Source organism: Microtus ochrogaster, unplaced genomic scaffold, assembly GCF_000317375.1.
Source record: "Microtus ochrogaster isolate Prairie Vole_2 unplaced genomic scaffold, MicOch1.0 UNK8, whole genome shotgun sequence".
NCBI lineage: Eukaryota > Metazoa > Chordata > Mammalia > Rodentia > Cricetidae > Microtus > Microtus ochrogaster.
In genome coordinates this window covers 4,330,202-4,356,236 of record NW_004949106.1, presented here as the reverse complement: position 1 = coordinate 4,356,236, position 26,035 = coordinate 4,330,202, and the positions used below count along the sequence as shown (strand labels likewise).

The window sequence follows — 26,035 nt, the reverse complement described above, 5'->3', positions numbered from 1 at the left end:
CATCCCCACTAGCAGGGAAGAGTTTCATGGGGCCGCATCCTCGCCCAGGGCTCGCTACCATTTCTCCTGGTAACAACCGCTCTGACTGGGGGAGATGCAAACTTACGGAAGCTTCAGCTCGCCTTCTCTGATGACTGAGGGTGTTTTTCACACACTTGTTGCCATTTTTGCTTCTTCTTTGAAGAACTGTGTGGTCAATGCATTTGTCCATATAGTCATCAAATGATTTAGGGTTTTATCGTTTAATTGTTTTGAATCCCTATGAATTCTAAATATTAAGCCCCTGTCATTGCTATAGTTGGAAGGCTTCCCTCTCATTTTGTGTACTGTCACTCCAGGATGGTTCCTGTGCTGTACTGAAGCATTTTGATGGCTCACAGCCCTGTGTGCCAGCTCTTGGGATTATTTCTGAGCTACTGGAGTGAGTCCTTTTCATAAAGTTCTTGCCTGTGGCGATATTTTTTATTGTGTGGGGCAGGGGAGGGGAGAGTATATGCCGTGATACACACATGGAGAGCAGAGGACAAATTGCAGGAGAAAGTTCTCTTCTACCCTGGGGGTCCTGCCTAGGGCCGAATACAGGTCCAAAGGCTCCTTAGTACTTTTTCCTGCCGAGCCAACCTTCCAGCCCTATCCCCATGGTGTGTGTGTGTGTGTGTGTGTGTGTGTGTGTGTGTGTGTGTGCGCGCGCGCGCACGCATGCGCGCGTGCATATGCGCACACAGGTACATGCACTTGTTAGTCTTTATTTTTACTTAAATATAATTGTTTTGAAAATGTGTGCTGAGTACTGTTTACATTTTTTTTACCTTCCCTCTTTCCTGCCAACTCCTCCTGTGCCTCCATTACCACTTTCTCCCGAATTCATGACCTCTTCTTTAATTATCATTATTACATATGCTTGATAAACACGGCCTTGTGAGTCCATTTAGTGTTGCTTGTGTGTGCGCGTGTTTAGCGCTGACTGCTTAGTATTGCAGAACTTTTCAAGGGGATCTACTCTGGAGAAGACCGATTCTCTTTCTCGATAGCCATGAATGGGCTCTATCTTTATCTAGGAGTGGAGCTTTCTGAGACCCACCCCCCCATGCACTTTGTCACGTCAACCAGTATTGTCATTGTGCGGTTCTTCTTTAAGTGACCACAGTGCCCAAGCCCAGTCTCGTGTTTAGAAGACACTGTGGATCCCACAGCAGATGGATCCTGGACTCTTCTGCCTCCTCTGCGATGTTCCTGGAGCGTTAGCTATAGGAGTTGGGTTACAGATGTGTCACTTGGGGTTGGCACCCCACAATAACTGTTACCTGCGCTTTGACCAGATGTGGGTTTCTGTCGGGTCTCTGTCTACTGTAAAGATATTTCTTGATGAGAGGAGAGGCTCTCACTTATCCGGGCGATGACTATTTAGAATATAACTAGAAACTATTCTGGATAATGAAATGCCGGTGGTGGTCTCTCTCTAGGGCCCATGAGCTCACCGGCCACTGGGAGTCAGCTGTCTGGATCTCCTCTCTCTCCTTAGCGGGTGTCAATCCTGCTTTCCTAGCGCCATTGATTGAAGACTCTTGTATCTTCGTCAGTGTGTGTGTCTGTCACCTTTGTCAGAAATCAGACGATTCTCCGTGTTAATTTCTCGGTCCTCTGTCTGTCTGTGTGACGTCAGCATGTTGTTTCTTGTGGAAGGTGTGGTGGAATTTGGCGGTGTTTCTTCTCTGTTAGGAGAGTCTTTATTGCTGCTTCAACCTCCTTGTCCGTTAGAGAGCTACTTAATTTTTTTTCATGTCATCTTGAATTAATTTATATGTTTCTAGATAAAGTTCTAGGATCTATTTGTTTATCCCTGACTTATTGATTCGGTTTTGTTGTTGTTGAGACAGGATTTCTCTGGATAACCCTGGCTGCCCTGGAACTCACTCTGTAGACCAGGCTGGCCTCGAATCCACGGAGATCCACCTGCCTCTGCCTCCCTGGTACTAAGATTAAAGGCTTCTGCCACAGCTGCCTGACTTATCCTTGATTTCTTTATGCATCTTTTTGAAATGTAAATTTCCCAAATATTCTCTAATAGTCTTGAGTATTTTATTGATATTTCTTTCTAATATCTCCCTTTTAACCCCTTATTTTATTAATTTTGGCTTTTGATTAAGGGTTTGTACATTTTATCTTTCGCTGAGAACCAACTCTGCAATCTTCTTTATTTTAGTGTCCCATTTTGTTCATTTATTATCTTTCCCTCCGTTGCTTCTGGGCTTGGCTCATTTTGGGTAAGACGTGGGGGGCATTGTTGGCTAAGGACTATTGGATAGCACTCTGATTTCTTACTGCGGCACCCATGCTATAAGTTCATGTACGAAAGCTACCTGAACTCTTTTTTTGTTTAGATAGATTTTCTTTGCGTTTTATGCGATTCTTGGGTTTAGAAAACTTTCCTCCCTGGTGTCTTTAACGGCCTCCTGGTTATCCAAAGGCGATTGTTCAGTCTCTGTATTTGGGGTTTCTGTAGCTTCGCTGGCTACTGATGACTAGTTTTACTCTAGCATGATAAGGTACAGAATTTATTTTGATATTTTTGTGGTTGTTAAGCCTTGCCTTATCACCTACGATGTCACTGACTTTGGAGAGGGCTGCACAGGATTCTGTCATAGTATAAATCTTTCCTTGGCACGGAACATAACCATCCCATCCCCATTCTGGATAACGGTGCGTTTTCCTGGTAGTCATACCAGTAAAACAAGCAGAAAATTCCAGGGACAGCCGGCCCTGGAATTGAGAGTGGGGTTATTCCTGCGGTTCAGGGGGAGAGGCAGAGAGGGTCAGCAGACTCACCCCTGTCAACATGGCCCCTGCTCCTTTCTGCCTCCCAAGTGCACGTGATCTTGGGAAGGCTCTAGACCAGGGGACATGGAGGTGGAGGAGTAACTGAAGACAGAACTCTGCTGATCCAGTGTGGTCAGTATCATGCCAAGATGGGACTCTTCAGTGGTACAGATGTTTGGAGTCATCTCTTCTGCTTATAGCTCCCGTAAGCCCACTACACTCAGTGAGTCCAAGTTGGACTCAGGTAGGGTAATTGCTTTGGTTTTCCATTGGTTTTCTATCTAGGGCTAATGGATGTTTGTACAGATCTCCCCAGGAAAAGCCATGTACCAGCTGCTGGTATGAATGTGTGTTATACTACTGGTAAAGGGAATATTCTGTAGATGTCTGTCAAGCGTGTTACATCTATGGTTCATTTTAACTCTGGGTTTTTATTTCAGTTTATATGATCTATATATTGATGAAAGTGAGATATTACAGTCTGGACTTATCTGTCCCTTTATGTTCAGAGGTGTTTTATGAAATTGTTTCAATGTTTGGTGCATGTATGTTTATCATTGCTACATCTTCTTGATGGCTTGGTTCTGGTATTGATACCTCCAGACCTTCTTTCTTTGATTTTGGCTTTTATTTCTACTTTATGTTAGAATAGCTATACCAGCTTACTCACTCTGATTTCCTTGCTGCGCCGACTTCCCTTGTTCTACTTTTGGTCTCCGTGTCTCCCCAGTAGATGTGTCTCTTATTTACAATAAGTGCTGTGTCTGATTTGTGTTTAATCAGCTGAGCCACACATTTTAACTGTAGAGTGAACATGGCTTGCATTTATTTTTATTTATTTTTGCGAGTCTCACTAATCACTGTGACGTTGTTAGGTGTTTTTCTAGTTGGTTTTGATTATTGTTTATTCTTTCTTCCCTGTTCATCTTAGACTGTTGCTGGCATATTGATTGAGACATGGGTGATTCTTTTTTTGTTTTACCTTTGTTTATTCCTCATATGAAATTTATTCTTTCTTGTGCTATTGTGATTGAGATTTTTTTTTCCAAATCCTATATGTTTAGGATTCCTTTAGATACTGTTGCATTGCTGGTTTGGTGGACATGAATTGTTTTCCTTTGATCTTGTCTTGGAATATCAATATCTCTATTTCCTTCATCAATTTTAAAATATAGCTTTATTGGATATAGCAGTCTTGGTTGGCAATTACATACTTTCAAGGCCTGAAATATATTATTTCATGCTTCCAGAGCTTTAGAATTTCTGTTGAGAGCTTTCATTGTCTCCTTACATTTACCTCTGTAAATGAATTGGTGTTTTGTGTTACAACTTTTAATATTCTTTGTTTGTACTTTTGGCATATGAACTATAATGTGGCATGGGGAGTTTGTTCCCTGGCCTTGTCTGTTTGGGCTGGGTCCTCATTGCCCCTTTCCCTGGATGTTCCCTGGCCTTGTCTGTTTGGGCTGGATCCTCATTGCTCCTTTCCCTGGATGTTCCCTGGCCGCTGCTGTCCGCGCAGTTATGCAGTGAGATTTCAGCTGACAAATCATATCAGCCCACCAGAGAGAGCATTCTGATGGAGAGCAGCCCAGGTGCAGGGATCTGAGAACACTCCTTGTGAGTAGTGGCTGTCCCTGCCGTGAGTACCTGTGATGCTGCAGCGTTCGCCCTCCACAGTGGGACACATCCCAAAAGCTTCAGCCCCGTGTTCATTATTGGGCACAGCTTCCCCCCTGTACTGCTATATTGGGAGCCTTTTCCTGTGGGACCCTGGTGAGGAAGTTAGTCACACAGCCAAATCTCTGCTCCCTTCCCTGGGAGAAACTTAGAAGCCAGCTCCCCGTAGTTATCTTTTAAGACAAGACATTTGGCCATAAGAGGAGTCCTGCAAACAGATCGCGTTTGGACGGGCCTAGCTGGGTCTGCTGATTCATGGCCTCACAGAGGAGGACTGGGAGTCCTGAGTTCACCCACAGCTGATATGGGAAAGTGCGGCCTCAGTTAACCGTGCTCTGGCTTTAACAGGCTATTAACACCCTGCACCGATCCCCACCTCGGTTTATCAATATAGGACGGACATTAGTCTTGGAAATTAGCTATCTGTGTCTTAACTCTGAGAGATAACAGGGGAAAGCTTTTGAGGTTTAACCACCTCCAGAGAAAGGTAATCCTTTCCCAAGGACGCCACGGAAGCAACTGCCACCGTTTGGCCCAGGCAGCTGGAAACTGTCAGGCCCCCCATTTTGTGCTATATAACCGTAGAGTTCCCTGGCTTCCAACCACTTAGGGTGAAAGATGTGATCTTAGATCTGAGAGGTCCCCTCTAGCCAGCACACATTTGAAAACAATGCTAAAACAGACAGGCTCCTTGCATCTCCTTCTGCAGTTTTACTCTGGTTGCCATGGCTACCCTGAAGCTGTTCCCAGGTGTCAAGAGAGAGCCGGTCACTGCACTCCTTCCCTCTCTTCTGTTTGTCAATCACACACTTCTGGTCTGATTAACAACATCAGGGAATGTGGCACACGAATCCCCCTCTCTTTCCGTCTTAGAATTTAAAGCTCTTTCAATGGACCTTTTCGCCTCTTAGAGTGGCCCAGGCATTTTAGAAGCCAGGCCCCTCTTGAGCCCTAAAGTAGGCTGACGGTGCTGCTTTATGCAGCTCTCTTACCTGTTTTATGGCCTGAGAACATCAAGCCTTGGAACCTTGCTGTTGCCAGAGGACTGCTGAGTGTGTGTGTGTGTGTGTGTAAACTGGAAACTTTGTGGAATGGGAGAAGAACAAAGGGACTGATTTGGAAAATTACGTAATGAGAGACTCATTCACCCTCAGAAATCCTGAGGTCCTTTGCTCGCTGTTGCTTCCTTTCTGAGCCCTGAGAGGGTCTTGGGCTGGACCCTAACGGCTCTCCTGCCTGGCTCTGTCTATTTGTGTCTGGATATCCACTGTTTCCCTAGATTTGGAACACTTCCGCTGTAATTTCTATTTTTATTATCTTTAATTTGGGGGAAATCCCAAAGTGCCTTTTTCCTTCCTTAATTGGAATTTTATTTCATACAATATATTTTAATCATGTTTTTACCCTTTCCCAACCTCTTCCGGATCCTCCACACTGCCATACCTAATCAATTTTACATTCTTTCTAGCTTTAAAAAAAATTACAAAAAAAAATGAAAATTAAAAAAAAATCCCATAAGACAAAAAAAAAAATCTCAAAACAAAGCTGAATGAAACAGAAAACCCCATATGGTTAATCTTGTGTTTAGCAGCTCCCCCTGGACATGGGGCCTGCCCAGTTATGTGGTTGGTGTACCCCGTGACTTCCACTGGATCAGCCGGAGTTTTTAAATAGACTTTCTGTGCTGCTAGTTTTTACTCCAGCTCCTTCTTTTAATCCACTAGAATCCTCCATCTGATCTCGTGATCACGTTCTAGCGCTCTTGAAAGCTGTGGTCATGCTTATTTCTGGTGTCTGGATGCAGTGTTTCTTCACCTTCCACCACTAATATTCTTCTTTCTTCTGTTTGTTGTGTTGTATGTTACATGTGTGGTACAGTATGTGTGTGCATGTGCATGCGTGTGAGGCATATGCGTGCCCATGTTTGCACGTGCAGAAGCCAGAGGAGCCATCAAGCATCTTCCTGTGTTATTCTACCTCACCCCCACGTGATGTGGACTCCCCTCTGTGTGCTGTGAATACCACTGGTCAATAAAGAAGCTGTTTGGGGCCTGTGATAGGGTAGAGCAGAGGTAGACCCGGAAAACTATACTGAATGCTGGGAGAAAAAAGGCAGAGTCAGGGAGATGCCATGTAGTCCCCCCACCCCCTGACAGATGCTGGAACTTTACTGGGTAAGCCACAGCCTTGCGGTGATACTCAGATTAATAGAGATGGGTTAAATTAAGATGTGAGATTTCTGTCTCTGGGCCACCACTAATATTCTTTAAATTGTGTGATCAACTCTATGGCTTATGCTTTCTTTGGTTTTTGAGTTTTTCATTTCTAACATTTTGTTCTTTTTCTTCTTTTTTCAATTATCAATTTCCTTGCTATATTTCTCAACCATATTGCTGACTTTTTAAATCTGTGTTCTCAATTGACTTCCCTTATTTCTTTCACGTGCTTGTTTTTTTTTTTTTCTTTGAAGCCATTATCGTTTTTTAAGTAGAATCTGGGTTCTTAGTTTGGCATCTAAACCATGTCAGTCTCTTAGGACGCACAAACTGATGAGCCATGGTCTTTGCGGGCATCTTGTTCCTTTTACATGTTTCTTGTATTTTTGTGTTGCCATTTCTGCATCTTAGGATTGAATGCCTGTTTCTGTTTTATTTGAGACTCTTCTTAGGAACCAACCTGACTCTCAGTTCCCAGCAACACTCAGAGTAACATTCACTATACAGAAGCAACTCGAAACCAAACAATACACTGAAAATTAATACAATAGCAGTAACCGTGGAAATGGCAAAGTTATCGCGAGTATACTATAAACTGAAAGTGGGTGGTAAAAGTAGAAGTAATAAATGAACGAAATGAACAGAATAGAGAAGATGGCTTAGTATTAAAGGCACTTGCCATGCAAGCCTGATGACCCTCGCAAAGATGAAAGGAGAGAATTGTCGCAATAAAGATGTCCTCTGGACCTCCGCAGTGTGCTGTGACACACAGCCACACAGCATACATTGCCTGTCACACACACAATAATGATAATAATAATGTAATCATAAATACTTTTAAAAAACAAAACAAAGTGAAAAATACTACTAAGACACTTTTTGAATAGGGGAATACACATGGCAGGAAAAAATGAAGTATTGGAACAACTTCTTAATGGGTCCTCTAGAACTGTCTGCCAGGTAGAACGTGGCGACCAGTTGAAGTCTGGTTCTCCCACCATTCAGGACAGTGTTGAGCCGGGATGAGTTAGGCTGGCTTAGACATCAGGCAGACTTGTCCTCACTTCCCATGCTGACCACCGTTCTCTTTGAGTCCAGCCCCAGCAGATTTCCCTAGACGCCAAAGACTCCTGAGTTCATCAGTCCGTGGGTGGCTACTGCTGCAGCCAAAGGCCGGCTGCTGAGTGTGTTGCAGGGTGCGGCAAGCAAACTGAGCACTGAGGTCTGTACAGGGACCACTCTTGTGCTTCTGAAGCCTTACTTAGAGTCACCCCCAGCTCGAGGGGTGAGGCCGAAGAAGCGTAGAACTCCACTGAACTTGGGAGCAGGCAGAGCGACCAACAATGGACCCCCAACTCAGACAAATGACTCCAGAGGACGAATCCCCCTTGATACCAAGTTCAGGGCTATGAGACTCCTCCTTTATCTTTAGGCGGTGGACTGAGGTCCCTGCACCCAACACTGTTATTCATTGTACCCTTCACTGCCCAAGTGGGGTCTCCTGTTACTTGAACTCCTCTCCAGGTTTCTTGACTTCTGATTGGTCTTTTTATTAGGCCCTGAGGGGAGGGAAGTAGCACAGTCTGAACCAATAGTTTCCCTCTCTAAGTGGCACATAGCCAGGACACTGAGGTTTGAGGAACTGTTTACCCATCTAGTTGGTGGCCGGAAGCCGAGAGAGCATGGCCTAAGAATGAGGCAGACTTAAATCTCATGGAATAGCCAACTTAAGTCAGCATCAGACAATTTATACTCCAAGGGTTGAGAATCTTGTGAGTCAGCCACACATGTCAAAAGCATGCTTTCCCATAGAGACACATGAACAAGTAGCGGCAAGCTATAATGAACAAAGTGAGCTCACTCCCGTCTGCTGCACCCTCCAAACGCTCCCGTCTTAGACTGTGCTCTGAGAGGGAGCAGCAACACAGAGGCCGTCACTGTCTCTGCAGGTGGCCCGGTGGGTCAGAGGCTTGTCCTGTGCTTAGGGTGCAGGGCCTCTGCTTCTGCTTCTGCTGTGCTCAGGAGGGGGCCGGGCTGAAGGCCTGTGCCGCTGGCTCCTTTTCTGTTGTCCCCTCCTCTTCCCGTCTTTACCTCTGCTGTCCCCACTCTTCTCGTTTGCCCAGACTCACCGGGGCAGGTTCTCATGTCTGTCTTCGTCTGGAAACGTTCGCATTTCCAATCTTACTCTGTGTGTCTGTGTTTTCACTGAACTGTTCCGGAAATAACCCCATGGGCAGTTATTTATTCAAGTGGATACGCATACTTAACTATTCACGTTTTGTCTCTGAATTTCTGTGCTTATTACAACCAGTGATGTGTCGTGTTTTAGAAAGTTATGTCTTATCTCTTTTTTTTCCCTTCCAAGATGAAATCTGTTCTTGGGAAAAATGAGGAAGAGCTGGCCCAGGCTGTGATGTGTCGAGATGCTGCCCTGAAGGAGAGCCAGAAGCTGAAAGGGGATCTGGAGGCTCTGGAGGAGAGGGAGAGCAAGAAGGCAAGGCATCGTCTCTGACGGGGACCGGGAGAACCCTGACAAGCCACCCCCCTAACTTTCTTTCCTCCCGTGAAACGGGAGCTGTCATCCGCCAAGGGCTGAAATAGTTTTAATTTTTCCCGTAACGGTGCACTATGACTACAAGAAAAACCGATTGTTTTCTATTAAGTCCTGCCTGATTTGGGTAGTCATCACCTTCTGTTGGGCTTTTACCTAGCTAATTTATTTGGATTTTTAACTTACAGGGTCTGACCATGTAGCCCACGCTGGTCTGAGGCTGTCTCTCCTTAATTCCTCTCATCCCTGACCCCAGGGCTCGATTACAGGCAGATACCCTCCTGCCCAGCCTCCTCTTTGTGTTTAGTGTGGTATGCATCACTGTGATCCTTCTCCTTGGCATGCCCGTGCTCCCGTGTGACTTCGCAGAGGTCATCTCCCAAACAGCTTTCAAAAACATGTTTCACTTCTCTCATTCTCACATTGTAATTGTGTGTATTTAGGATAGTTAGTATATGACATTTTCATACATCTGTATTGAAACAACCATGCCAGGATACTCAACATGTCACCTCAAATGTTTATCCTTCCTTTGTGTCAGGAACACTTGGTAGACTTCTGACTAGCTACTCATACTGTTTGTGTGTGACACAGTCAACAGTTCTTGGCAGATAGCTTGTCTTCCTTTACATTAAAAGCATTAGGGGTCCTCCTGTCCAGTAGCCCCTCTGTCCTGGCTAACCACCCTCTGTCTGTCCTCCACCACCTTTCCTGGGCTCCAGCAACCGCTATTTTCTGCTTCTCTGAGGTCAGATTTTTGCATCCACATTTCCGTAAGCATGTATAATACGTACCTTTCTGTGCCTGAGTTATTTAAATCCGGTCTAATGTCTGCCACTTCTATCTGTGTTACTACAAATGGCAAAATTATTATTCTTATGTGTGAATAATATTCCATTGTGTATGTGTGTCATTTTATCTCTTCTATCCACATTTCAGATACACACACATATTATATATATATATAATATATTTATGTATATAATATGTTTGTCTCTGTGTGGGTGTGTGTGAATGCACCGTGGAGGTCAAAGAGAAATTGCAGAAGTCAGCTCTCCCCTTCCATGACCAGAGAGGGAACTCAGGTCACCAGGCTTAGTAGCCAGCGCTTTATACTCTGAACCATTTTGCTAGCCCGTCTCAAGCTTCTTGACAGTGGCGATAAGTGTTATATGCCCTTGGAGAGCGGGACCTGTGGGTCCTATCATCCTTTAGCGGTTCCCGCTTTCCCTCCCAGTCTCTACCCTCAGATCACCTCAGATGTGCGCCCCTTTCCTGAGCACCTCAGAAGACAGCCAAGCAGACTTGCCCAAGATCACTTCTGCATAAGAAGTCCATTGAATTCTTATGCTACAGCCGTAGTCAGGAGGAGGCCACATTTCCCACAGACTGTAGGATCTGCTTCTTTCTTTCTGAAAGCACGGTGACTTAAGAAGCAAGCGTGTAATATCCTCTCCCCTATTCTGTCCCGTTCCATTTTCTCTCAGGTGGGGAACTTTCAGCGGCAGTTAGCAGAAGCCAAAGAAGACAACTGCAAAGTGACCATCATGCTGGAGAACGTGTTGGCTTCTCACAGCAAGATGCAGGGAGCGCTGGAGAAGGTCCAGATCGAGCTCGGGCGGAGGGATTCGGAGATCGCCGGCCTCAAGAAGGAAAGGTACCACGTTCATGTTTCCGCTGTGACTAGGAAGGATGCGAAGCCTCTTGAGTAACGTTCACCTTGAAAACTGTTAAAATGGTGTCTAAAGAACCAGCAGGCTTGGGGCTAACCCTGCAGGCTAAAGCTTCCTAGAACTTCCGAGTTGCCCGTCTCAGAGTGGCGTGAAGGAGCGTGTGTCCTTGCGCTTCGCGGACTTTCTTAGCCGCGCTGCTCCCTGCGCCATTTAAGCCTCATTCTGACCTTGGCTCTGCAGAACAGTAACTGTCAAGATAGCCAAATCTGGAGATCTAGAGATCAGCCTCGGGGGGTAGACACTTGTGGATCGTGTGCTAGATCCACACTCGGTCCCTCGCCACACAGGCACACACACGCACACACACTCACACACACGCACACTCAAACTCGAAGCTAAGCAGCTTATTATTCATTCATTTCTGTCTTATTTCAAGGTTAATAATTATTTTAGGTTTCTCATCCTGAGAATTACTTCTAGCTGTGCTTTATTCAATGTTTCAAAATTACATAAAATGAAAACCGATAGTTAAAAATTGCACTTAATATTTCTTTTGTGCTAAGGAAAAAATGGTCTGAGGCAGATAGTGCCCCTTGAATGTATTATGTATTTTACGGCTTCATATGGCTTCTGCGTTACCGGAAAACAAGTGAGTTGTGTTTTCCTCGCTGGGCTTGTTATGTTTGCATATTATATGAGTGTCAGTATATGACCTTAAATTCTAAAGCGGGCAAGAGAATAGCATATAAAATATTGTTTACTTGTCTCAATACATTTAAAAGTGGCTGTTATATTTAGAAGCAAAAGTTTCAGCAGAGGCCAACCGTCACCCACCCAGTAAAGTAATATACTGAATTGCCATCCCAGGAGTCAGTCAGAAGTGTGGATTCATAGCCCAATGAGTAAGGCTGATTGAGTGCACACGGGACAGGATCTTTAAGCCTCTCTTTCTTGCCCTGAAGCTGAAGCTGCCACTGTTAGTTTTCAACGCTGATATTTTGAGCAGGCATAGCTTCTACTACTAATGCAGTCTGAATTTCCGAGAGAATGGTGCCCTGTGCTCGCGGGTGCTGTCAGCGTTCCTGTACCCTTCTTTACAGTCGTTTCCCATGCTTTCTACTTCTAGGTCCCTTAATCAACAAAGAGTACAGAAGCTGGAAGCCGAAGTGGACCAGTGGCAGGCCCGGATGCTGATTGTAGAGGCCCAGCACAGCAGCGAGGTAGCGGACAGCCGGCAGAGCTGGCCACGCCCATCTGCTCGGCTTTACTGTGACATTGCTATTTTAGAAAACTGAAACCAAACAGAGACAGTTCCTTCTCACCCAACTAGGAGTCTGAGACAGTGGCATACTTATGAATAGGAAGTAGGTAATAACTCAGCGGTTTGACTGACTTTTTCCCTCACATTGTCTACATACAGGCTATTTCAGGAGTTCAGCGCCTTTGAAAATGAGCTGTAACCTCACAGCTAGCTGCTGACACCATTAGTGAGCAGACATGCGCACAAGTGTGCCCACTAAGTGTATATCCGTGTAGCCAGCCACACATGCTTCTATGTAACAGACGTGAACAAACCTTTTAACATCTGCTGATTTGGAGGCCAGCGCACCTGTGCCGTGTGCAGAGGTCATATGCTCTCTTAGGCACTAGCTGGGTGGCAGGCGTCTTCTGCTGAGCCATCCCAGCGGCCCTTAAGTAGCTGGTTTGGGAAGAAGACACAAGGTGTAGTCACCAGTCTTAATCTCCTGGAGATGAGACGCGAAGGTGATGGAACCAGAACGAGAACAGTTTAACTGGTTAAACTCTTGAAAATCGAGACAGTGCATAGCCAGAGCCTAGAAACAACCTAAATGCCCCTCGACAGAAGAATGGATAAGGAAAATGTGGTACATTTACACAATGGAGTATTACACAGCAGAAAAAAATAATGACATCTTGAATCTTGCAGGGAAATGGATGGAGCTAGAAAACATCATTTTGAGTGAGGAAACCCAGACCCAGAAAGACAATTAGCACATGTACTCACTCATAGGTGGTTTTTTAAACATAAAGCAAAGAAAGCCAGCCTACAAATCGCAATCCCAGGGAACCTAGACAACAATGAGGACCCTAAGAGAGACTTACATAGATCTAATCTACATGGGAAGTAGAAAAAGACAAGATCTCCTGAGTAAATTGAGAGCATGGGGACCTTTGGGGAGGGTTGGAGGGGAGAGGGGAGAGGCAGGGAGGGGAGCAGAGAAAAATGTAGAGCTCAATAAAAATCAATAAAAAAAGAAAATTAGATGAAAAAAAAAGAAAATTGAGAGAATGTAAGCTAACTCCATTTCTCAGTGCTCTTTGATGTCCAATGGAGTTGCCTTCCTAGAGGCTCTTAAGCGATGTCCGTTGTAAGTTGAGTGTGTTTCTAGTTCCAGCTGGTTATTGCCATGGCACTTAGAGAGAGTCAGGAATGAAGACTGTTGAGCTGACAGGTGCTCTTCTCCCTTCCAGATGGAGCCCCTGCAGAAATCTCTAGACATAACTAGAGAGGACAACAGGAAACTGGCCATGAGCCTGGAGCAAGCCCTCCAGACAAACGGCCACCTGCAGTCTAAGCTCGATCACACCCAGGAAAAACTGGAAAGCAAAGAACTTGAGCGGCAGAACCTAGAAGCCTTCAAGTAAGGGCGGTATATTCACAGTGCAGTTGGGGAAGAGCCTCTGGAGGAGTAGGTGGCTTCGCTAGATAATGGTGAAGCCCTTTTTCTTTCGTGGTGAGAAGCAGGCATAACTGAGCAGCAGCAGGTTATTACCTGCCGGCTGGAGCGTGCCTGGGTGGGTCTCCTTTCCAGGTCTTCCTCAAGCATCCTCAAGCCGATTCCTTATGTCTCCTGTAGGGGGCACTCAGGTGTGTCTGCCAAGCGTAAGCCATCCTTTTAGAGCATTGTCTGAGCCAGGTGTGGAGGCTCACACTGAGAGTCCCAGCACTTGGAAGGCTGAGGCAGGAGGATCATGGGCTTGAAGCCAGCCTGGGCTATATAGTAAGATCCTGTCTCAACAAAACAAAGTAAGGGCTGGAGATGGCTCAGTGGGTGGAGCACTTGTGTGGGCGCGCCGTCCTGAGATCGAGCCCCAGTCCTGCGAGGCAAAAGGGAAGAACCAGCTCCCAGGAGTTGTCCTCTGACGTGTGCACGCGCGCGCGCACACACACACACACACACAAATAAATAAATAAATAAATAAATAAATAAATAAATAAATAAATAAATAAAAATCAAGGAAACCAAAATAACTAATCCAAGAAATCACAGTCGTCTGAGTGGATCTACCGGTCCAGGGATGGAATGACTCCATCTAAGCAGGTGATAGCCCATTATGTTAATTTTTGCCTGAAATTGGTTCTATCAAACCATGCATATTTTGTTATAGACAGTATGTTGGTAAATATAGTTTGGACACTAACAGCATTCTATGGGTGTTTCGGCGTAGGGAAACACATATAGAACCTCATTCCTGTCGCTGATTTAAGCATCAGTGCAGGATCAGGGCAGAAGCTAAAGCAGGTGTTTTCCATACACGAAATCTGTGCAAAGCTGATTTTCTGGTCAGATGTTACAGCCACCAGGCTGTGCAGTGCTGGGTAAAATAACACTGTGTAGTGGCTGGCGGAATCAGTTAAAAAGCCATCAAAGTCAGAGGAGTTGTTTGTTTACCTGGTGGGTCATTGCCATCCCAAATGCCCTGAAATGCTTCAGGCACGGTGGTCTTCTGTCCAGTTGTTTGTTTTGTCCTATTCAGGTGTGTCTGCGTTGATTCTTTCTTATTTTATAATTATTTTCTTCCAGTTTGTTTTCTAATAAGAGAGAGCAGGAAAGGATATAGATTTGGGTGAGCGGGGAAATGGGGAGTGGGGTGATCTGGAAGAAGTGAGGGAGGGGAACCATAACCAGAGTAAATTATATGAAAAAAAAAATCTATGTTCAACTGAAGAAGACAAGCCTAATCCCTCTCACTTTTGCTAAAATGATTATTGCAAGGTCAATGACAGGGAAAGAGTAAGGGGAGACTCGCTGGCCTTGCAGCGCCTGCTTCCAAATGTGTCCCTACCCTCGAGTTAGAGCCCCCACCCACAGAATCCACCTCACTCGAGACTTGGCACCCTTCTGAATCTGTGCCACTGCGTGTGCCCATCTGTGCACACGCTTAGGAAGGGAGATCACCTGTGGGAGGCTGTGGTAGACACTTTGGTTCTGAGATGTGGAAATGCAGGCGAGCTCTGAGAGCAGGTCTCAGTTGGAACCCATCTCCACGAGCTAACGTGCTGAAGTGCTACTGGAGGTAGAGGCAGAGCAGAGGCCAGCGGGCGGCCGCGGCACTGTGAAGGACGAGGCCAGGGCAGGAGCCACTGAGCTAGCAGCTGCTGTCCGCTGAGCATCCTCAGGTGGCCCATTTCAGTAGCTTTACAAGATTACACAGAATAAGAGTCTTCAGGAAGCAAAGCTCAGCTGGTGGGGAGAGGCAGGCGGGAGGGCAAAGAGGGTGGAGGCTCAGTGCTGTGTGTGAAGAAGAGCTTCTGCTGCCTCCTTCCTGGGTCTAGCAGAGGAGCCTGGGCTCTCTGATCAGAGAGTAGAGAAGCGGCCCAGTGGACCCTGAGAGATTCCAGAGCGGAAGGGTTGTCGTGAAGTTTGAGATCAGGCGAGTATATTTCCCTGAAACCAGAAAACTGTTTCAGGAACCAACAGTGGATAAAAAAAAAACAAAAACAAGAACAGGGTTCACATAAGTCCTAAAGACGTTTATTCCGTGAGGCCCTTAGTTAACACACTGCCCCATGTGTGCAAGCCTCTGTTTGAACAGATGTCATATTGAGGGTTCCTTCTACAATAAGAAGAAAAGCACTGATGCTCATCTCTACATAAGTGTCAGCAGAAATGGGAACTGGAGGGGAAAATGACTTCAGAATTGAGGACAGATGAGCTGACCCAGAGGTCAAGAGTCTCACTGCCAAGCTTGACAACCGGAGTTCAGTTCTTGGGATCCACCGGGTAGCAGACGAGACAGACGCCTTGCAAACTGCCCTGTGACCTTCTCATGAGCGGTGTGTGGTTATGAAGTATCAGTGAAACTAATTTCACGCTTGGGGCCAGCACGACACGAGGAGCTGTGTTAAAGGGTGGCAGCCTTAGGAAGTTTGAAAACCGCTGACCCAGAGAGTACATGGCTGATATCAGACATGACACAAGAGAGAAATAACTCCCATTCTGACTGTACCCTCTGCTGTTTTTATGAATGTTTTCCCACTTTGGGCTGAATCCCTCCATCCAGAGGGAGGTTTGGTTTCACACCACAGGTAATGGCACCCCTTTCTCTTGGTTCTGAGTGGCTGCTCAAGAGGTTGAGGTGGCACACTGCTCTTTTGTAAATCACACATCTGCGAGAGAGTTGCACATTCCCCTGAAAACCTTTTGTGACTCTGACGATGACTTTGAGAATGAATTTATCATGTTTCCTTCAAAACAGAGAGCGGATGGCGGAGGAGGCCAAAGTAGAAGCGGAGTTGCATGCGGAGCGCATTGAAGCCCTGAGAAAGCAGTTTCACGCGGAGAGAGAGACTGCCAGGAAAGCCGCGCAGAGGGAGGTTTCTGAGGTGAGGGGCGCAGCTCCAAGGAGGGCAGCCGTGGAGCCAGGGCAGTGCCTGTAGCGGTCGGTCCCTAGGCCTCCTAGCCACTGGGTATCTCCAGAGGGGCGCACACAGTAGCAGCGCGAGGGGCTGGGGATCCAGCGCAAGGGCTGGGGATGCAGCGTAGTCTGTAGGATGCTTGCTCAGCTGCACACAATCCAGTCACTGTGGTACACACTTGCAGCCCCAACACCGGGAACCAAAGATAGGAGAGTCAGAAGTTCAAGGTTATCCTCAGCTAAAAAATGAGTTCAAGGCCAGCCTCGACTACCTTGGGTAAAACAGCAGCTGTAATGGACATGACACGTTATTTGTGTGACCCGTGTTGAATTGTGATTGCCATTCTGGACATGAGAAAATAGTGACGCCAGAGCTTTCCTTGGGTAACTGTGGGCAGTGGACAGCCCTGAAGGAATTCAAAGTAGGAGAAAGTGTATTCTAGTCTGGTTGAGGGCCAGAAGGCAGCAAACAGTGAACACGTGGCTCTGAGCCTCACAGAGATGCGGGCTAGGCCCTTTCATACAAGCCTGGGCAAAGCTGAGCTACACAATGGAAATCAGGGAATGGCAAGTTGTCTTTGATGGGCTGCCGGACCCCATGGCCACAATTGCCTCTGGCCTTCTAGGCCACTGGATACGAACTGTCAGGTGGAACCTGAGCACTCTGAGAGCAATGTTCAGTTAGTGTTGTGGCAGAGGAAGTGGGGGAGAATAAGGAGACGCTAGATGGGGGCAGAGAAAAGCATAATACCTGCTGATGACCAGGGCCAAGTCAGGTGGTTCTGCTGGACAAGGAAGCAGATAATCAAAGGCTATTTTAATAGAGGATCAAATGCATTAACGGCCGTGTTCTGAGCATGGACGGGAAGAAGGTGGAAGTTTGTTGTGTGCTTTATTTGCTTATGGTTTGGTGTTATTTTGTTCTTTTTGGTGTGGTTTTATTTTGTTTTCTTGGTTTTGAGGGGTTCTGTTGTTGTGTTAGGGCTTCGTTTGTGTACTGAGGAAGCATTTAAAGCTGAATGGGTAGGGAAGGAGAGGATCTGGAATGACGTGGGTGAGGGGATGAATATGGTCAAAATGTGTTTAAATTTAAAAATTGCCTTCAATGATAAAAACTACTAAGAAGTAGTAAACACAAGCCGGGCGGTGGTGGCGCACGCCTTTAATCCCAGCACTCGGGAGGCAGAGGCAGGCGGATCTCTGTGAGTTTGAGGCCAGCCTGGTCTACAAGAGCTAGTTCCAGGACAGGAACCAAAAGCTACGGAGAAACCCTGTCTCGAAAAATAAAAAAAAAAAAAAAAGTAGTAAACACACACGAGAATTGAGGTGAATTGTGTTTTACCAAATTTGACACATTTAGTAGTTGTAATTGACAGATACAGTTAACTTCAAGTAGTGATATTTATAGCACTTTTGTGACCTGTAAACCAATATGTAAATACGTTATAAAAAAAAATAAGTTCTGCGGGAAACAAATTGGTATCCTAACTGTAAAAATAAACCATTGATTAGTGCTGATTGCTCAGAACACACAGAAAACTGAAACACGGGGCTGAAGAGGTGGCTCAGACGGTAGGAGCACTTGTTGGCTTGCAGAGCACCAGAAAAGGGAGCCTGGTACCCATGTAGCTCATACCTTCCCCTTAATTCCAGTTTCAGGGCATCCAGTGCCCTCTCTGACCTTACTGGAAATGAGGTACAGATGGTATCCATACACACAAGCAGGTAAAACACTCAGACACGTAAAGAAACCGAAATGTAAAGTCCCGAAACCCTAGAGGAAGCATCTGTGACAATGGTGAACGTGTGGGGGAACCTGGCAGCAGTGTGGGACAGTGGTCTCTACCCTGTCACTTGTATTTTAAGTAAACACTGATTGGCCAGGAGCCAGGCAGGAAGCATAGGCAGGGCAACCAGGCAGGAAGTAGAGGCCGGGCAGTGAGAATTCTGGGAAAAGGGAAGTTTCAGTCTGCAGTCGTCACCCAGACAGAAAGGAAGCCAGATACAGAGGAAGCAAGATGTACTAAGCCACATGGCATACAGATAAGAATTATGGGCTGATATAAGTTATAAGAATTAATAAGAAGTCTGAGCTACTGGGCCAACCAGTTTATAATTAATGTAGACCTTGGTGTATTTCTTTGGGACTGAATGGCTGTAGGACTGGGCAGGACAGAAACCTCAGTCAACACGTGTGCACCGATGCAGTGCACAGATGTGAACTCAGAGCATTGCTGAGTCCCAGCCCTGCCTGTCTTTACCTACGTAGCCATTGTCTCTAAGTGGCTTGACTTCTGAATCCGTTTCCTCGGTCACACATCAAGGTCATCACAACTACTTTTCAGGTTTGTTGAAAGAATTAAATTGGAAAGTATCTGTGCCATGTGGCCAGACGTAGCTAGACCTGGCGTCTGTCTTCCTTGAGAAGCAGTGGAGTGCGTCACTGATGGTCAGTGGTGGCAGCCAACGAGTGTGCTGGACCGTAAGGTCTAGAGACAGAACTGTGGCGAGAGCGGGGACGGAAAGCACGGGCTGCACGTGATGTCAGACACCTCCCTGCACCGCGCTGCCGGCCCTCCCTCCGCCCACTTCCCGTCAGCCACCTCTTTAAAACTCCAGTGGTGGGAATTTGAAGGAACGCGCTGAGAACCAGGACAGCGCAGGATCAGTCATCATGATATTACTTTTCCAGGAGACAAAAGTTTTAAAGTTCTTTCGGAACGAGAAGCAGCGCCACCAAATGCTTGCAGTAGCAGTGAACACCTGCCAAGTGCAGGCAACTCCGAATTTACTGTCGTTTCTTCAGCCAGGAGCCACAAGATGGCGGTAGTCATCACTGAGCAGTGACATGCACCGGGTGTTGCTGGTTGCTTTTTATTCTCTTGGCTCTTACTCTTTGCTCTTGGGGGGGGGGGGGTCGGCCCCTTAACTCCCAAATAAACACACGGGGGTCTATTCTTACTTATGAATGCCTGGCCTTAGCTTGGCTTGTTTCTTGCCAGCTTTTCTTAACTTAAATTAACCTGTCTATCTTTTGCCTCTGGACTTTTACCTTTCTCTCCTTCTGTGTATCTCTCTTTACTACTTACTCCGCGGCTCGCCCTGTAGCTGGACGGCTGGTCCCTGCTGTTGTCATCCTCCATCTTCTTCTCACGGATTTCTCCTCCTATTTATTCTCCCTGCCTGCCAGCCCCACCTCTTTCTTTCTCCTGCCTTCTTATCAGCTCTTTATTAGGCCAAGTAGGTGTTGTAGGCAGGCAAAGTGACACAGCTTCACAGAGTTAAACAAATGCAACATAAAAGAATGCAACACGTCTTTGCATCATTAAACAAATGTTCCACAGCATGAACAAATGTAGCACATCTTAAACTAATATTCTAGAACAACTGGGTTCTGTTTTCTTTCTTTACTTGTTTTACTTAACTCTACTGTATCCCCTGAAGTAGGCTGTTCGCTCCTTTTTCAGCCAATGAACCCAAGGCTTGAGGACGTTAATTACACAGACCCACTAACTCACAGGTGATGAACCTGAGATGGGAACTTGGGTCTCTCTGCAGCCATGCTCAGCAAGTGCAGCTCATGACTGCATCTTCACATACTCCAGTCTAAAGAGTGGTTTACTCTCAAATGTGAAAATGGCTCGGCTTGTTACTCCATAAATCTAGTAATCAGACATCGTGCATTCTAGCATGTTCTTAGTTAGATTTTAATATGTATAAGTCTTTTGCCTACATGTAGGTCTGTATTCCGTGTACACGCCTGGTACCTTCAGAGGTCAGAAGAAGGCATCAGATGCCCTGGAATGGGAGTTACAGATGGCCATGAGCCACCATGTGGGTGCTGAGAACCGGATCCAGGGCCTCTGCAAGAGGCCCATTGCTCTTACCTGCTGACGTCTCCCCAGCCCTCAGGCTCCTGTGTAAATGTAGGAACACAGTGCAGCCTCTCCGGCTGACCAGTAGGTAAGAGGAGTTCCTGCTCTTTTGTTCTTTTGTCTTCGCAGGTGAAGAAAGCTCTTGACGAAGCCAACTTCAGGTCAGTGGAAGTGTCCCGCACAAACCGAGAGCTCCGGCAGAAGCTCACGGAGCTGGAGAAAGTGGTGGCCAGTAACAAGGAGAAACTGAAGAATCAGAAGGCCCAGATCAAACTGCACTTGTCGGCCAAGGCAAACAATGCCCAGAATATAGAGAGGATGAAGGTTGTACGAGGCGCCAGGCCTCTCCTCGCTACCTCAGGGGCTGGGAGGCTGTGGGATCTGGGATGTTGTTCTCCGGGAGGTGGACAGGCGACTTCTGTGGGACCATCTCTGCTTTGGGGGGGACGCCGCTGTGTAAATGTGGGTCTCATGGTGTTTCTGTAGGGTGTCTTTCTCCCCACCCATCTCTCCCAAGGCAGGCGGTCCTCATGTACTGTCTGTCTTGACTCTTGTGGGGTCAGTGGGTAGGTAGGAAATAGAACCCAGCAGAAACAGAAACTTAGAACTCAGTCAGCCTAAAAGCTAAAGTTAGCCTACTGGCCACTAATTTTTTTTTTTTTATGTTATTTGATCATTTACTTTCAGCAAATAGAAACAGAATTGAGGCAAATGGAGGTAATTAAGGATCAATATCAGAAAAAGAACTACGAACAGGTAAAATACGATTCCCCAAACCTCTGTTCACTGTTGAGGTAGGAGTCTAACTGGCTTTCACCGTGTGTCCCTTCCTGTCCCCTGCTAGTCACTGAGTATCCAGAGATTTGTCTCCGAAATGAACACCCTGCAGAAAGAGATGGAGCTGTTGGCCAAAAGCCAGTACGAAACCTCAGCCCGAAATAAGCAGCAGGAGCTCAGACTAGCGGCCGAGCGGAAACTGAGGCAGGAGCTAGAGCACCGGTGTGAGGTAGAGAATTCTTCAGATTCCTCTCAACAGTTATTAGCAAGTATATGCTCCTCAATCCGGTGAAATGGCACTTGGATTTTCCTAGACTTTCTATAAAAAAAAAAAAAGTTTAGATGTCATGGTGGTTTGAATGAGTATCATGGTTTGAATACTTGGCCCATAGGGCCATGCACTGTTAGGAGGTATGGCCTCACTGGGGTAGGTTGGGCCTTGCAGGAGGAAGTGCATCACTGTGGGGTGGGCGCTGAGGCTCCAGCCAGTTCACACCCGCAGCCATACGACCTCTGGATCGTGACGTCAGACTCTCTCAGCTCCTTCCCCAGCACAGGCCTGCTGGCTTGTGGCCCTGTTTCCCTGCCATGATGACAATGGACCCTCTGAGACAGTAGCCCGGCACCAATGAAATATTTCCTTTATTAGAGCTGCCGTGGTCATGGTGTCTCTTCGCAGCAGGACAACAGTAGACACAGGTCAACAGACCTACATGAGTCACTTGCTTCATTCTAGTGACAGGAACACGCGACAAAAACAGCATAGAGGAGGATTTGTGCTAGGCCGCAGTTTCATAGATTTTAGTCTGCAGACCCTGGCTCAGTTGTTCCTGGACCCCAGGTGAAGCAGGACATCATGCGAACAGGAGCGTGTACAGAAGGAGACTGCCTGCCTCATGGTGGGCAGGAAACAGAAGAAGGGACCGGGACTTCAGTTACCCCAGGAACCAGCCAGCCCCCACTTCCTAAGTTTCTGCCGCCTTCCAAAGTAAAGCCACCAACTGAAGAGTCAGCATTCAGGGCAAGGCCTTTTGAAGGTCATCTCATGCTGAAGCCATGGTAGCTGGGAATATGGAAGATAATCTTCATTCTCGATTTGCTTTTACAGAAGAGCTAGAGCCTGTATAAACAGAATACAGCCACTAGGCCTTTGCAGCTGACTCCCTAACCCTCTAGGGGCTTTACAGCTCTTGATTCTTCTCTGCAAAACGAGTGTGCTTGCTGTTGAGTCTTAGCTATTCCTAATAGAAACCGTAACAACCAAACCCAGCTTTAAGACATCGTTGGGTCCCCATCTTCCAGTAGCCGTGAAAGGGTCTCTTAATTCTGAAACAGGGACATTAACTAATTTCTCTCGGCAGAATCCATAAAGCAAAATCAAACTCTTTGGGTGGACTATAGATTAAGCTGTATCAAAATATGAAAGGAAGTTCAAAAGTGTCCTGTCTTATTTTTATGATCTAATTGTCGTTTTATAAACGTGAAGCATTTGGGTCTATATGGCACGTTGGAAGCTTTTTAAAATCGCTCACGTTTTCAGGAATTGGAGGAAACCATCAGACACCTGAAGAAATGTAAAGAAGCCACAGAGAACAAACTCAAAGAAGCCAGCGTGGAGTCGGAACAGGTGAGCTGGTCTCGCGCCCTTACAGAAATCAGAACCCTGGAGTGTTTGGGAGCCTGCTGTCGGCATGGTAGCCGGGAGGCAGCAGGCAGGGCCAACAGGTTACTAAGTGGTATCTTCATTGTGAAGACTCTGTGTCCTGATGATAACGAACACTAGAATATCAATGAAACTAAACATAAGGCAGGGGCAGCAGGGTGAGGATCTACTGCATACTGCTCGGCACCCTGTGGGTTCCCTGACCACAGATTCTTGGCTAGCTTTACAGTGTACCCGACACGAGTTTTCTTTCTGTAGAGCAGGCCTCAGATCCAATCCGAAAGTGGTTGGCTACCCCGCGGCATTCACCCACTGCTCCTCCCCAGGTGGAACGGTCCGTCAGTGGGGGTTACAATGGCATGCAAAGGACAGTGTAGGGATCACAAGGACGTAACTGTCCGTTATCTTTTGTTCCTGGATGGCAGTGTAACCGCCAGCTAGTGTATTAGGAAGAAAAGGACTCTCGACAACCCGAGTCTGCATGCCTTCAGCAAAGCTCCATTTCCTCTCGTTTTTGAGTGTGTGTATGCACATGCAGAGATGTTCCTGCATGGGGTGCATGTGTGTGTATGCACATGCAGAGATGTTCCTGCATGGGGTGCATGTGTCTGAGTGTAAGCATGTGAAGGCCGGAGGACCACCCTGGGCGTCCTCAGGTCCCATCCACTCTTTTTTGTTTTTTGGTTTTTTTTTGGGGGGGACAGGGTCTGTTATTGGACTGGAACTCAGCAGCTGGACTAGGCTGGCTATCCAGCGAGTCCCAGGGATCTGCTTGTCTCCTCCTCCCTGGCTCTGGGAACACAAGTACATGGCCCGGCACCCAGACTCTCCTCTAATGTGGGTTCTGGGAATCAAACTGAGGTCCCCATTCTTACACAGCAAGCCCCTTACCCACTGAGCAAAGGGCTCCTCAGCCCGTGTTTACTTTCTAGGAACAATTCATGACTGTTTTTACAAAATAATTCAGCTAAACCCACTACTGCCTTATTCTGAGAGATTTTTCAGTAAGTTTCAACGCCAGTCCCTGCTCATTTGCCATGCAATAGGAGGTGTAATTTATTTCCCTTTCTCCATACTTCTGGGAAGAAAAGAAAAACACTTGGAGGAAGGGTTGGTTGGGCTGGGTTTGGAGAATGAAGTTGTTGCTGTTACCAGGTTGTTCCAACAGAACAGAAAATAGTTTTGTGCTTTTGAAAGTCAAATGACATTATAGCAAAGGAGTCCAGCGCTCCTATCCCACTACCGTGTGCTCACAAGATGGCCTCGCTCATGGCAGCAAGTGTTTAGGAGCATGCATTTGACAGATGTACCCGGTCAGTGCTTCCTAGGAGCAGGCTCTGCAGGGTGCACCAACAAAATGCATGGGAAGCAAGAGCCTGTGCGGATCCTAGAGCCCAGAGTGTTCCCTCAGCTCCCTCACTGCTCAGTAGACAATACAAACGCAGTGCAGTGATCCCACGGGAGCGCCCGAGTCTCCTGCCTGCTGCTATACACCCCCAGCTGTGTACACAAAAGAACTTGTGGCTGTTTCTGTGTTCAGATAACAGCTAATCTGGAAGAAGCTCACCGCTGGTTTAAATGCAGGTTCGATGGCCTACAACTTGAGCTGACCAAAAACCGGCTGCAGAGGCTTCCCCGGGAAGAGGTGAGGTGGACGTGGTTGTTGTGAAAGAGCTTGAGTTTTTCTTTTTCCTTCTCCATTTCTGACTACAGAAGCCTTCTTAATCGTCCTGCCACTCCTTACTATAGGCTATGTGAACCACTGTTCGGAAGTCAGTGGACTAAGTTTTGGTAGAAGTTCCATCTTTCCCAAACCATCTAGATGAAAACTGCCCATCTAAATGCAGAATGCACTGTGGAGGGCAGCCGGCTTTGAACACGATTGGTTCTCAGCAGACAAGAGTTGGGTGTATCTTTTTTCCCTACAGAGTCACGACCTGAGGCGTGAGGTTGCATCCAGCCAATCTGTTCTCCATCGATGGGAGACTAAACAAAACCTCGGGATCGTGCCTAAGAAGTATCATTCTGACACAGAGAGGAAGAACTGTCCTTGACAGAGGAGCCTCCTGTGAGAAGTTATGCCTCCATGATTCCGCTGGCCAGCAAGAGGGGCTGGCCTGTTTCTACATTGTAAGAACGTGTTGTGCGCTCAAGATTTTGAACTTTATCTTTTATGAACTCTTATATTACTGCAGAAAGACCCCCATCTTTTTCTCCTTTTTCCTACCTTCCACACAATAAATTTAAATTAGTTTGTTTTATGATAGTAGATGCTGTCATATGATATTTGCCGTTTTTCAGAAAGAATCTACTAAAGTGTTAAGTGAAATGACCGCTAAATAATATGATGCTTTATGTCACTGAGAGATTCTAGACACATTCTGTAGGAGAGTCGCTGTGACTGGTTGTCATCAATTAATTGGACCAATCAAGGATACTCTCTGGAAAGGAAGTTAGTCATAAAAACAGTAGACACTCTTCTGAACCTCTAAACATACATACTTCTGGGTGATGGGAGAAGTATATCTTTAATAAAACTTATAAGCAACACATATCAAAGACTATATTTATAGTTTCTTTGGCTGCTTATGAATATAGGGGTCTGCTCTGCTCCTTATACTAGTAAGTAGCAAATTGACCTTTATATTTGTTATTTCAGATATTAGATAGTGGACTGGATAATTTAGACTTAATATTTATAAAGGATTGGCATAATATCTGACCTGATCCCAGAGTAATAGCATTTTATGTTCATACTATCAAAACCCAATATAAGTAAGCAATTATGATAAAGCAAAGACCAGTGACTATAAAACTGCCCAGGGTTAGAGAGTCCAGCACTCGATATCTGATATATAATGGCAAAACTGAATTTATTGTTTGAAAGGAGACCCATATGAGTTAGGCTGTATCCTAAGTACACTGCTGGTCTTTTATTGGGGTTGAGGGCACACAGAATTCTAGTTTTAGGGGCTCACGTTTTTCTGGCCTTCAGAAGAATGGAGCTGTCATTGCTTGGTGGGCTTAACAAAGAATGGGTACTAAAGAGCATTGTAACTGCTCTTCAGCCTGGAGGACAAGCTGAAGTTACTTCTGAGAACCGTTTGCTACCATGGATAGCC

At 46.3% G+C, this 26,035-nt stretch overlaps 1 protein-coding gene across 1 annotated transcript in view; it reads left to right on the top strand.

Annotated features, from left to right (window-relative positions):
* Ccdc150 (coiled-coil domain containing 150) overlaps positions 1-25,242 on the top strand; it is a 71,242-nt gene extending 46,000 nt beyond the window's left edge. Inside the window, exons 18-28 of the mRNA XM_005366420.2 lie at positions 9,079-9,207; positions 10,752-10,921; positions 12,064-12,157; positions 13,431-13,600; positions 16,440-16,566; positions 20,603-20,797; positions 21,161-21,229; positions 21,318-21,479; positions 22,791-22,877; positions 24,454-24,558; positions 24,815-25,242. Coding sequence (XP_005366477.1) covers positions 9,079-9,207; positions 10,752-10,921; positions 12,064-12,157; positions 13,431-13,600; positions 16,440-16,566; positions 20,603-20,797; positions 21,161-21,229; positions 21,318-21,479; positions 22,791-22,877; positions 24,454-24,558; positions 24,815-24,967 — 1,461 coding nt within the window. The 3' untranslated portion in view covers positions 24,968-25,242. The remainder of the gene's footprint in view (positions 1-9,078; positions 9,208-10,751; positions 10,922-12,063; positions 12,158-13,430; positions 13,601-16,439; positions 16,567-20,602; positions 20,798-21,160; positions 21,230-21,317; positions 21,480-22,790; positions 22,878-24,453; positions 24,559-24,814) is intronic.
* The last annotated feature ends 793 nt before the right edge of the window (positions 25,243-26,035 follow it).